Source organism: Aulonocara sp. 'chitande type north' Nkhata Bay, linkage group LG17 (assembly GCF_057382095.1).
Source record: "Aulonocara sp. 'chitande type north' Nkhata Bay isolate Kocher_YH1m ecotype deep benthic linkage group LG17, A_spYH_male_GT1.1, whole genome shotgun sequence".
Classification (NCBI taxonomy): Eukaryota; Metazoa; Chordata; class Actinopteri; order Cichliformes; family Cichlidae; genus Aulonocara; species Aulonocara sp. 'chitande type north' Nkhata Bay.
In genome coordinates, this window is record NC_141360.1 from 30,632,603 (window position 1) to 30,644,605 (window position 12,003).

Sequence of the window (12,003 nt, forward strand, 5' to 3'; positions counted from 1 at the left end):
GGCAACAAAACAACCCCAGAGCATGATGCTGCTACCACCATGCTTGAAAGTTGGTGCAGTGTTCTTAGGTTTGAAAGTCTCATCCATACTCCTCAAAAAGTAGTAGCAGGATAATTCAGTCTTTGTCTGACAATAAAGATTTTCTCTTTTCTTTTAAACCTCTTAAAACCTTTAAACTTTTAGATCTCTGACATAAACTATATATGTGTCTGCTCAACTTATCACTTCGTAGATCATCTCATCGAGGTCTCTTAATTGTTCCATGCTCTTACCTTAAAACAAGAGCCAATCACGCTAATGAGGTTTCAGAAAAGCCTTTCTTAGCTTATCAGGATGATTGGTTTGCTTTTAAAAAATGACGAAAACTCATTTCTATAAGTTAGCTTTCCGCAATTATTATGGGCCACAGTTTATATTTTTTGTGTGTATAAAAGTGTGTCTGTTGAAATGAATGTGTCACTATGTGTCTGTATGTTGAACTGTATTTATTTATCTTTAAACTGTGACTGTGTTTTGAAAAGCATTGTATAATTAAACTTTTATTATTATTATTATCATTATTACTAATAAATCTGATGCCACATTGTATAAGATGCAATCCTCACTCACTGGGGGTCCTTGTGGTCCTATTGGTCCCACCTCTCCTTGGTCTCCCTAAAGAAGAAAGAAAATGTTAACGCACACTTTTTTTGTAAGCAGCCTTATTCTTGTTAATCTAAAATGAATCTTCACATTCATATGCATGATAATTGTAAAGCAGAAAGAATTTATATGTGAATGAACTCACCTTGTCTCCTGGCTCCCCTTTCATTCCTTTTTTCCCCTGCGGGTATAAATAAATCACTTGCTTTAAATTAATTCATCAATGATTGTTATGCAGTCTTCACTTTTATCTGTGATAAATCTGCTTCATTTTATTAGAAGGAAGTGCAATTCATTTATATGCATTTAAGTATAAAACATGCAGGGTAGTCATATGTGACTATTCAGTTGGTGATAAAGTGCACACCCGAGGTCCAATGATTCCCTGGATGCCCTGCTCTCCACGCTCACCCTTAAAAGACAAAGTGAAGAAACATGTGAACCCACAATAAAGTTTTAACAATAAGGGGGGTTTAGATTACTTTAGAATATTAGCAAAAATCTGAGTTTAAAAATGTATATTTTGGTACCTTTGGGCCAACTGGTCCTGCTAATCCAATATCTCCCTGCATGACAAAAGTAAAACAAACACACAAATAATCCAGTCTTTAATGCAGTGCAGACTATTCTCCAAAGTCAAGCTGATGACTAAACTCTGTGTCCTTCATGTCTGCTGTAAGGTACCTTCTCTCCTTTCTCTCCATGAGGACCTTGAACACCTTGTATGCCAACTCCCTCCTCACCCTGCAAGAAAAAATAAATATTACAAACAATAAAGTATTTTTAGTAATTATGCACTTAGGGTCTTTATAAGCACAAAAGCTGTAATTCAAAATTACCTTTTCTCCTTTCTGGCCTGGCAGTCCTGGTCCCCCATCAACACCAATGGGACCAGGCAAACCTGCAATGCCCTGCAGCAGTTTGCACATGTGTCAGTTTGCGATGTGAGAGACAAAGCGGGCACAGAAACGTCTCAAATTCTGTTTTATTTTTTTCTTAACTAAGCTGCCCGAACACTATCATTTTATCAGCTATGTGCTTACATCTTTTCCCGGCTCTCCTTTGTCTCCTTTCACGCCCTGCTTCCCACGTAAGCCCTTTCAAAAATAAATGAAATATTATAAGATATGCAAACACAACAAGACATATTATATAACAAAATAACCAAGCGGTTTGAAAATAGGCTGATATACAACATTTATGAAAGTAAATTAAAAGTAGGGATTCGGGGGTTTTTTTTGAGCAAATGTATAAAACGACAAGAAGACAGCCTTCATACTTACTTTTGTACCCGGCTCTCCGGGATCTCCCTGCGAAGTGCAAACAGTAGAAGCAGCTTTGTTGGACTGTGCTGTCAAAACATCTTTGTGACTCTTCATACTAAATACTCCAAGCTGTCTTGACATTATGTGATGTGCAGTGACAGGCATTATAAAACATCATGAATTAAAAAAAGGTGGGGTGTAATTACAATGCCCTTTTTTTTCTTTGCTTCCCTTGAATTTACGTTACCTTGACAGCTATTCCTGGTGGCCCCGGTGATCCTGGCTGACCAGGCAGACCTGGAGCTCCATTGACCCCTGGAAGACTGGGAGGTCCTGGGGGACCCTGTAACATGCAGTTAAAAGTATCTTAAAATGCCTTAAAGATTACCTTTCAAAAACTACTTGTTTATTTGTTTGTTTTTTGGGGAAATTTTTTATTTTATTTTTTTTGCCTTCTCGAAAACTCACTGAGGAGCCTGGCTCTCCTTTTCGTCCGGGCACAAAATTTGGATCTGTACCAGCTATGACGTATCCCGGCTCTCCCTGAGAGGAAGGCAAAAAAAAAAAAAGACTCTGTTCATTGTTGTTGCAGCATACAAATCTTAAAAGTGCATAAACATCTGTCTCATGAATAGAAAGCAAAATTAAATGCATGGATTACACTTACTCTCTCTCCTCTCTGTCCCTTTGGACCAGGGAGCCCAGGTGGACCCTACCATGAAAAGACTGTTTCAAAAATCCTTTACAGTCTCCAAAGAATATAGATGACACAATTAATCAATCTATTTTTTTTTTTACAGATATTTTGTTCTCACCATGTCACCTGGAACACCTGTAGGGCCCTGGAAATTTAGAAAGTAATCATATTTTCAGGTTCAGATCAGATAAGTGTGAAATTCTGTTCTATATGGATATACAAGCGTGAGAAAAGGAACGTTCTTGTAGCACTATATGCAGACCTATGATGCACTGCACAACAAATTAAACACAGCATATCAGCACAAACACCTCATGCCAACTGTCAAGCACGGTGGTGGAGGGGGGATAACTTTGCTCCTTGCAATAAGTAGATCAAATGTGAGGCCATCTCCGTACGTCCTGTCGAAGTTCAGACCACAACCTGACTGAAATGCTTGGACCTCAAGAGAGCTGTGCATACACTCTTTGCACAGGACTGCTTATACTGCTGTAAAATCATTTTCATATGACTTTAGGTACCCGTTGGCCAGCAGAACCCGGTGGTCCAGTTCTTCCTGGGCGACCTGGCAAACCAGGAACACCGTCAGTTCCAGGAAGTCCCTGTCAAATTAAGACATTAGAGTCAGTCCTGAAAATAAAAATATTAATAAAAACATATATATATATTAAATAACAAATTGCAGAGGGACACAAATACTACTGCACTGTTAGTGGTTTCGATACAGCATTTAAACATAACACTAATTGTATATACTGAATTCAAAGAAGACAGTACACGGGAACTAATTTAATGCAAATGGTTTAAAAGACGAGGTTTCACATACTTTTGAAGCTGAAATGCTCTACAAACATCTTAATTCATGTTTTGTTTACATGCAACTCTTGTTGCTAAAACTATTTTGCTTTTTGTCACTCATACTGCATGTGCTAGTATAAGGTAATAAAGGGCAGATGTTGAAGACAACAAATAATAACTAAGGCATTTATGTGTAATGTGCACAAACAACCTTATTATTATTTATGTACATATATTCATGCACATACAATTAACATATGCTGTATGTGCTGATGCTTACCCTTTCTCCTTTTTCTCCTTTTGAAGATGTGAAAGGATCAAACTCTCCAGGGCTTTGTCTGAATCTCTACAACAACATTAATAATTGTTATTTTTTAAAGGTTTGGTTGATGATAAGTAAAAAAGTGTATCTGAATATACAAGGCAGAAGCGGGGCCAGTGAAAAACTGAATAGAAGGGAGAATAAAGTTTAAGCGTATTATTTAAAAGGCGACATAAAGTAAGAACAAACATACCAGACCAAGACCCAAACTGTCTCCCTGAAAGAATAAAAGATTATCAAAAAATAAAGAAATAAGTTTATGAAATGTTACAGGAAAAAATGCATCAGTTTTGCCTGAGTCAAATACAGTAACTCACCTTTTCCCCTTTTTGGCCCTGAAAAAACAGAAAATTCATATGATTAATCACTGCAGAATAACAAGGTTTAACAACTCACGATTATAACTTTGCAGGAGAAAGAATCAAACAAACCTTCATGCACTGAGTTAGGCATGGACCCTCGGGCTTAAGCATCTCCTCTGGGTCATCAGTGGGGGTGTCTAGCTGAGCACCCTGAAAATGAAAAAAAATGAATGCATTACAAACTATTCAACTGACTTTTAAGTAGACTACAGAAGCAGAGAAGGCTCACTACAAAGCTTCTTTGAATTTGCTCGTCAAGAATAATTTGAATTCCTATTATGCAACACAAGGTTGTATAACAAATTTGAGATGTAGTCTGTTTGTGCTACCAAAAATTCTGAATGAATTATTCACTATTTGAGTCATAAAAGTAAAGCTACTGTTTGCAGTGAAGGGGGGGGGGGGGGGGGGGGGATCTCAGAGCTTCACACGTGTAGTCTTGTGGCCTGAAGAAAGAAACTTCAAAGTTAATTGGTTAAGCAGCAGAGGCACCACATGTAGTACCAGTTGCTGAATTTCCCAGTTAGGACACTTTTTTATGCTCGTCGCTATAAGTGACTTAGTGACTTGGAAAGTTCTATCTGTGATATTGATTCAGAGAAATTTGAAGCTGTTTATCTGCTGCACCTAAAAAAAACAAACAAAAAAAAACAGGTGTGTCTGTCTTTGCCTCCTTTCTTCTAAAATCAAAAATCACCTGCTTATTTTTTCCTTACAATGTGCAGTTGATTGTTCTCTGGCTACCACACCGCAAGATTGCTCATGTCCTCAGGATATGAACAAGAAAAATACATGTACATCCACAACAAAAGAGGGGCAGGTGCTGGCCCGACAACAAGCAAACAACAAAAGGAAAAAAATCAACTGCTTGAACACTGCAGAGCTCCGTTTTTTCCTACTGATTGCACCAGGAAATCTATGACGTTTCTACCACACCTACTCATTTTTAGAAAAGAAATTTTGAGTTTCATTATTGAATGCGAAGCTCAAATCAGCAGCATTCACAGAGGCTTTATTTATTATCAAGGTGTGTGAAGACGGGGGACAGTGGAGCCAACTGCTGAGGATCTATGTGGACAGGTCTATTGTCTTTTATGAAAAACCAGCCTCTCAAAACACATCATCAGAAATGGGCTGAGTCTGCAGTTACGTCCTCCGGTCTGACGTCAAGTAAAGAATGGTGACGTTTTCTCACCTGCAGAGCCTTTGTGTGCAAATTTAAAATTAACTGGATGGACCTCTGTGTAATACATGGTCATTAGACACAAATAATAGGCTCCACAGGTGTTTTAGAAGATCCACCTACACGTGCAAGTATGTTCACTTTACAGGCACAGTATAAAAGCTGTCCCAATACAACAAAATCTCCTACAACGCATACTTGTATGTATCGCTTATGAACAAAGATTTTCTACATTTACAGTCATTTATTTGTTTTAGTTTCTTACAGACAGACAAGCAATACCTTTGCCTTATTTTTTTTACCTCACCTCATCTTGCAGTTTGAACTCTGTGATGAGTTCGTCGCTACAGAGGCTTCTGATAAATTCTCTCTCCACGGAGGGAAAATCATCAAAAGTTGGTGAATAGAAGATGTTTTTGTAGCTGGTGGGAGCTGCAATTTTATTCAGTTCTTCACGATCTGCATTCGAAACTCCAACTGCCAGGACGCTGACCCCTACAGAGACACAATCGTAACATGATAACTGAATATTTTAGTTTAAACTTTTAATGAGTGAAAAATCCGTTCACGTGTTTTGAACAGTTTATATTATAACTCACCCAAGGCGCGGGCAATTCTGGAGGGTGGCACCACATTGTCTTGGGCCTTGCCATCTGTAAACAAAACCAGAACATGGGGTACATCCTGCCTCATCCCATGAGCCTCCTGGAACAGTTCTTGCAGAACATAGCTGATGCCTTTTCCTGAGGAACAAAAGAACAAAAACAACAAAAAATAAGTTTTAAGAGAAAGTAATATGACTTTTGGTTAAATTCTGGTGGATTATGTTTGCTAGTTTTCCAGCACTGTAATGAGATTCTTCAGCCATGTTATTATTTGTGGTCCTGGACCATATGAATTCTTGTATCATCTCACTGATTCAACAACTTTTCTTTCTTTCTTTTTTTTTACACAAAATTCAATTTGCCCATGCACAATAAAAGATCATCTCATATGATACTAACTACATCAGCAGTCAGTGTGCAGGTGTTTGGTAACAGAACAGTGTGACACCTGTTAAAAAGGCTATGGTTTTCAATACAGGAAATAGTAAAAGAGGCTCCTGGCCCACTGAAGATAGCTGGCAAAATGAGACAAAGCATGGTGCACATCTGTGTGAGTATCACCAACCGGTTTTGGTGTTGCCCCCTCCATAACGCAGCGCTCTGAGAGCCCTGAGCACAGAGTTTCTGTCTTTGAAGTCATTAAGGCGGAATTCAATGCGAGGCTCATCGCTGTAATGAACCACAGCTATCTGAAAGAAGATTGAGAGAGTGAGAAAATGCACATCATCATAACAGCAATATAAAGGATTTTTAGATCACAGCTGACTGTGATGAAACTTCATTCTTCAAAACAAAGATCATAAGAACTATATATTTGCTTGTGCTTGCCTCCTTGGCTGACAAAAAAATGGCATTATGCCATGTGTCTCCTTTCTGCCAATGTTTGAGTCTGATTCAGCCCATTTGGTGGAGAAGAGCACATTATGTTACTGCTAATGGTCTAAGCCTGCACATGAGACTCACCTTGCGGGCAGCTATTATGACTCAAAAACTGCAATCGAGTCCAATTTGTAATTGTCTAAACAGACTCACAGCCAAAGTGATAAAATTAAACACCTGAAAGTTTTATCTTCAGCACAGTACAAAGAAAAGTTTTTACTGAGCAACTAACCTGCGTGCCCTGTGAACCAATTACGGGGAAGTATGTAGCCACTCGAAATATGAAGTCTTTCATCTTCCTAAAGTTGTCAGTGCCAATGCTCGACGACTCATCCACCAAGAACACTATATCCGCTTTGGTCTTACCGCACACTGGACAGAAACAGGACAGAAAACAGTTCTAACTAAAAAATATGCTACATATTATTTAGCATGAGGGAAAAAATATAAGAGAATCTCTAAAATACCTGGTTGTGGTGGTGTTTTTTTCTCTGTCACTCTACTCAGTGTGGTTAATCGAAAGGACGTGACTGCTCCTGCCTTGCCCTCAGTGACACTTGGCTGAACGTGGGGCTTCTTGGTTGTTAAGGACTCAGTTGGAAGCACAACATCAGGGTGCCAGGTGGTCCTCATGGGTGATTGAGCAGTGGTTGTGTTGATGATAGAGGCAGTCTGGGAGTCCCCAGTGTTAGGTGGGGAATGGGGGGGCACTGTAGGTGGCACGGGCTGGACTGTTAACGCTGGGCGAGCTGGTCCCACTGTGATACACAGAACCATAACAAATAAATCAAACGCTTGAAGTCTCTGGAGTCAAACAGAGTCTTTGCTGGAACAACAAATGGGATTGCAAAGGAAGCAATAAAACACTGCTGCAGCATTCTTCAGTTTGGGTTTTCAGCTTGTACCAGTCTTAGGAAAAAGCTCCTGTAGGTGTTCACTGAATATCAACAAACAGAACAGCTGACAATAGAAAGCTAAGAAAGATGCATGGGTAGTCAGACAAATAGGTTCAACATTTTAAAGCATTCATGAAGTTTAGAATAAGATGGCCATATGAGAGATGTAGTGCTAAATAGCTTAACACTTAGCTAAGATAGCATTTCTTTTCTTCAGGAAGCTAATTTGAGCTTTGTCAATTTAATGCTTACAAAAATAAAAATACACACACAGTATAGTGTGATGTGACTGTAGGTATTATAGCCTGATCAGTGGATGTATTAAAGTAAACAGAAGGATCTGAAGTGTATGTCTGTCATTCAGTCAAACAACTTGGAGAGAGTCTTACATATTCTCTGATACATGGTGCTTATAGGCCCCTCCACTTCTCCATACAAAGGTCTGATGGTGAAAAGATATGTTCTGCCATACAAGAGATCACTGATCTTATAGTAGGTGAATCCAGGGCCAAGGATTTCTGTTTTTGTGTCAAACACTGAAAAAAACATACATAGAAAACATGGTGTTGCAAAGTGATCACTTGTGACAGTATGGTTTCAAGAAATAAGAAATAGGAAAATAAATCTTTATACTAAAATGGATTTGAGTGTATAAAAAGGAAAGCAAACAGTATTTTTTAATAACCTGTAAAATAATGTGTCAAATCTACAAATAAAAATGATATATCTGAACATCTGGTGACAAATTACATGTACGGAGATTCTGTCAATTATGACAATATTACTTTAGGAATTTTGTTAATAAGACTTTTCACCTTATTAACAAAAGGGTGCTTATGTTGCCACTTTATTCACAAAAGACATATCATGGTTAAAACACTTTGAAATCTCTAAACAATTATTCCTGGCATGCTGGGATACTTGTGTTTTATTCAGGCAAATATTGCCTTTTCAGACCAAGACCTGCTAAATAAAAGAATGTTTATGGCAGGTCTCTGTATGCAGTGTAATATCATTTACATAATATGTAATTCATCTCTGGAGCCTAAAAGAAAGTTGCATGAATTATAAGAAGGTGCTTTATCAAGTTGTGGTTGCTTACTGACCTGAGATGTGCCTCCAGGAGAGGCGATATCCTGAGGCACCAGCTACGCGTGTCCAGTTCAGAACAGTACTGTTATCTGTTGTATTCAAAGCAACAAATCCTTCTACTTTGGGAAGATCCACTGAAACACACAAAATAGCTCTGATGAATAATGACATAAAGAAACAAGTGACATTAGGTGGATTTATTATATCATACGTCCTAATGAATATAAACTTTAACATTCCCAGTATTAGGCGCATATATGTACATAAAAGTGTTTTTTTTTGCATCCACCACATTAGATTTTAAATTAGGCCATCAATATGTGATTGAAGTGCAAACTTTCAGCTTTGACTCAAGAGGTTTGACAAAAGTTTTGAATGACTTGTTCCTGAAATACAACCATTTTAAACGTAGTGATTTTATGAGGCTCAAAGTAATTGGAGAAGTTTTTCATAGCCTCTGATAAAAGATTTTGAGTTGACTCAAAGTGTTTAACTTGCATTTTGGTAGCTGCTCATTGGAACTTTCAATACGAGGTACTTTTAAATCTACTAAATTTTAAGCCACCGTAGTGGCATTTACACATAATCTGTTTAAGGAAACTGGTGAAACATATATTACTGAACATTTCCCTGAAACTCAGACTGTTCCCTACTACCAGGGCCAGGCAGGACTCACAGGTACGTGCTGTGACCAGGACAGCGCTTCCTTCCCTGCTGCCCACCATGGAGGACACCTGGATCTTGTAAGCTGAGCTCTCTCGCAGGTTGCGGATGGTGTGGGAGGCAAAATCAGCCGATACCACATGGGACTTCTCATCACCCCCTAGTGCACAGAATAATTAAATCCAGCATGAAAGTGTCAAACAACCGTGTTTGCAGTCATTTACGGATGAAACTGTTATACAATGAGTCACAAGAGTCTAAACTGAGGAGTGGTAACTCATTATGCTGCTAGATGCTGTAATAGGAAAATACTGCAAATATTTTAATTTAAGACATGCTTAATATTTTTCATCGACCCGAGTGAAAAAAAATTTTCTCAGCTTCTCTGATCCAGAGATGTAAATGCAGTTGTAATTCTACTGTATATTATGTCTACTTGTTCATAGCCTGAGGCATTAGAATACACATTTGGGTGGTTTATTTATGTGGTTTCTTACCAAGAAATGGGATCCAAGAGATTTTGTATCCAGAAGCCCCTGATGCTTTTTTCCAAGATAGTGTGAAGGAATTTACTCCAATGTCCTCAACCTTCACCTCCCTCACTGGCTGGATTGGATCTGACTCTGACACTGCAGCTAAGCATAACATAACATGACCACAGGAGATGTTAATCCAGGTTTTATACCATAAAGCTGTGACAATTTTTTTTTCACATCACAATGCATTAAGGACCCAGAAATCATAAAATATGTGATTAAAATATCTGAAAAAATTGCTGATGTGACTTTACTTACCCCTCCCTATTATTTTACACTGTAATAAACGTAGCACTTGAAGCTCGGAATAACACTCTGACAGTGACAGTGATAGAATGATAGCAGCCCTGCTGACTTGGACTCAGTGACACATACTACAAGTGACAGCAGCAGGAACTGTGGTTATAACGGGAAGACCAAAGTACATGACATGTCAGTCAAACGGCGACACTTACGAGGGTTTATGTGGCACAGATTGGGGAACTTTGCCGTACCCTTCCCATTTAATTACGATGGGGGCACAGCTGCACAGAGCCATTTTAGATCTAAAGATGGCTCATGATAAATTCAAAGTCACTGAGACTTCACATATGTTTAGTACCTGTGAGCTGAGATAAGGAGATTTCTGGTCCCTCTGAGTTGCCATACACTGCACAGATGGTGACTGTGTAGGTAGACTGTGGATTCAGGTCTTTGAGACGATGGAAGAGGATGCTACGATCCAGGTACTGGACTTGGGGTTTGCTATTATCTGCAAGCATCAGACGAAAACAAAACAAAAGACAAATTATCCATCTATCTGTTGTAAAGATAATGTATGGTAAATAGAGGGTCTTTAATCGGGCTGGCATGCTGGCATGCTTTAAAATGGTGTAATGGGAAGGAATAGGTATAAATATATTACCTGTTTTCCATGAGAGTTTGTACTCGGTGGCTCCAACGATGGGACTCCACGCCACATCTATAGTGGTGCTTGTGTAGGATGTCACCTTGAAGTTAGAGACATAACCCAAAGGAGCTGAAAAAATGAAAGAAAAAACATCAAGGACTGATCTTATAAATACCCTGTTTCAAGTAAAAAAGATGAATCACAAATCTTTGGCGTTTTTGATTTCCTCATCGTGACTTTTTTTCTTAAAGCCCATTTTGGAAGTTGCTGAAAGTCTGCTGATCACTAAACGCACTGCTCACTTCAGTGTCAGGACACCAATTCGTTGGGTGTGGTTACACATGTAACAGAGGTCAGTGACGATGTGTGTGGTCATGGTTAATACAAACAAAAAAGTCTGTTTAGCATGTAGTGTTGCCCCCAAAATTCGTTGTGCATTGCACCACTGAATTCAATTCTCTCCTCATGAACCATTTACATATCAAAATTTCTTATCAAGGTTTCAAGGTTTGTTTGCATTCATCTTTATAAGGTTTAATGTTTAGTTTTTAATATTTTTCGTCCCAGGCATTGTTAGCTTGATAGTGAAAGCTTGATATAAGTGCTCCTGGATATCAGTGGAATGATGTGATATCATTATTACGTCACCTGTGTGCATGCACCCACAACAGACAAAACAGAGAACCAATAATGGGAACAGCTCCACAGCTCTACTGCTTATAGACTGTGCAAGCTGGCATATCTGAGTACTTTCAGTAATACAGAGAAGTTTGAAAAACTATTTAGCTTTCTAGTTTCAGTCATGAAAAAAACCCTTTTAGACTTTAAGAGAAGTGACAGAAGTAGGAACTGTGGTTGAAATGGAGTCATTCCTGTGCCCCAAGGGTCCTATGTTCCTGAGCTCTAAAAGGCACATAATGGGAAGCTGGAAAAATGCATATTTTCCAGCTAACTAAGCACCTAATGTGACTTATGACTTATGGGCTATTGTGGGTACGCGTCAAAAAGTTCTATAGAGTGTTACCCAGTGTTTTTGTATGTGTGTGTCTGCAATAGAATGGTAAAGCAATATTGAACTGAGGAAACATAGCACCATAAGAACATAGATATACTCCTGTTACCATGGCCACATGCCAATCAAACAAAACCAGATCTCTTTCTCTCGCCATTATAC

General features: G+C 38.7%; 1 protein-coding gene across 1 annotated transcript in view; it reads right to left on the bottom strand.

Annotated features, from left to right (window-relative positions):
* col7a1l (collagen type VII alpha 1-like) overlaps positions 1 to 12,003 on the bottom strand; it is a 68,182-nt gene that overhangs the window by 45,650 nt on the left and 10,529 nt on the right. Inside the window, exons 14-41 of the mRNA XM_086268621.1 lie at positions 10,845 to 10,958; positions 10,542 to 10,691; positions 9,902 to 10,039; positions 9,418 to 9,564; positions 8,756 to 8,875; positions 8,039 to 8,185; positions 7,221 to 7,511; positions 6,986 to 7,125; positions 6,440 to 6,563; positions 5,869 to 6,012; positions 5,577 to 5,764; positions 4,156 to 4,236; positions 4,042 to 4,059; positions 3,918 to 3,941; positions 3,683 to 3,748; positions 3,126 to 3,206; positions 2,723 to 2,749; positions 2,575 to 2,619; positions 2,376 to 2,450; positions 2,155 to 2,250; positions 1,926 to 1,952; positions 1,686 to 1,739; positions 1,482 to 1,553; positions 1,327 to 1,386; positions 1,173 to 1,208; positions 1,010 to 1,054; positions 788 to 823; positions 610 to 654 (exon numbers count right to left, since the gene is read on the bottom strand). Of these exons, the coding sequence (XP_086124747.1) occupies positions 610 to 654; positions 788 to 823; positions 1,010 to 1,054; positions 1,173 to 1,208; positions 1,327 to 1,386; positions 1,482 to 1,553; positions 1,686 to 1,739; positions 1,926 to 1,952; positions 2,155 to 2,250; positions 2,376 to 2,450; positions 2,575 to 2,619; positions 2,723 to 2,749; positions 3,126 to 3,206; positions 3,683 to 3,748; positions 3,918 to 3,941; positions 4,042 to 4,059; positions 4,156 to 4,236; positions 5,577 to 5,764; positions 5,869 to 6,012; positions 6,440 to 6,563; positions 6,986 to 7,125; positions 7,221 to 7,511; positions 8,039 to 8,185; positions 8,756 to 8,875; positions 9,418 to 9,564; positions 9,902 to 10,039; positions 10,542 to 10,691; positions 10,845 to 10,958 (2,591 nt within the window). The remainder of the gene's footprint in view (positions 1 to 609; positions 655 to 787; positions 824 to 1,009; positions 1,055 to 1,172; positions 1,209 to 1,326; positions 1,387 to 1,481; positions 1,554 to 1,685; positions 1,740 to 1,925; positions 1,953 to 2,154; positions 2,251 to 2,375; positions 2,451 to 2,574; positions 2,620 to 2,722; positions 2,750 to 3,125; positions 3,207 to 3,682; positions 3,749 to 3,917; positions 3,942 to 4,041; positions 4,060 to 4,155; positions 4,237 to 5,576; positions 5,765 to 5,868; positions 6,013 to 6,439; positions 6,564 to 6,985; positions 7,126 to 7,220; positions 7,512 to 8,038; positions 8,186 to 8,755; positions 8,876 to 9,417; positions 9,565 to 9,901; positions 10,040 to 10,541; positions 10,692 to 10,844; positions 10,959 to 12,003) is intronic.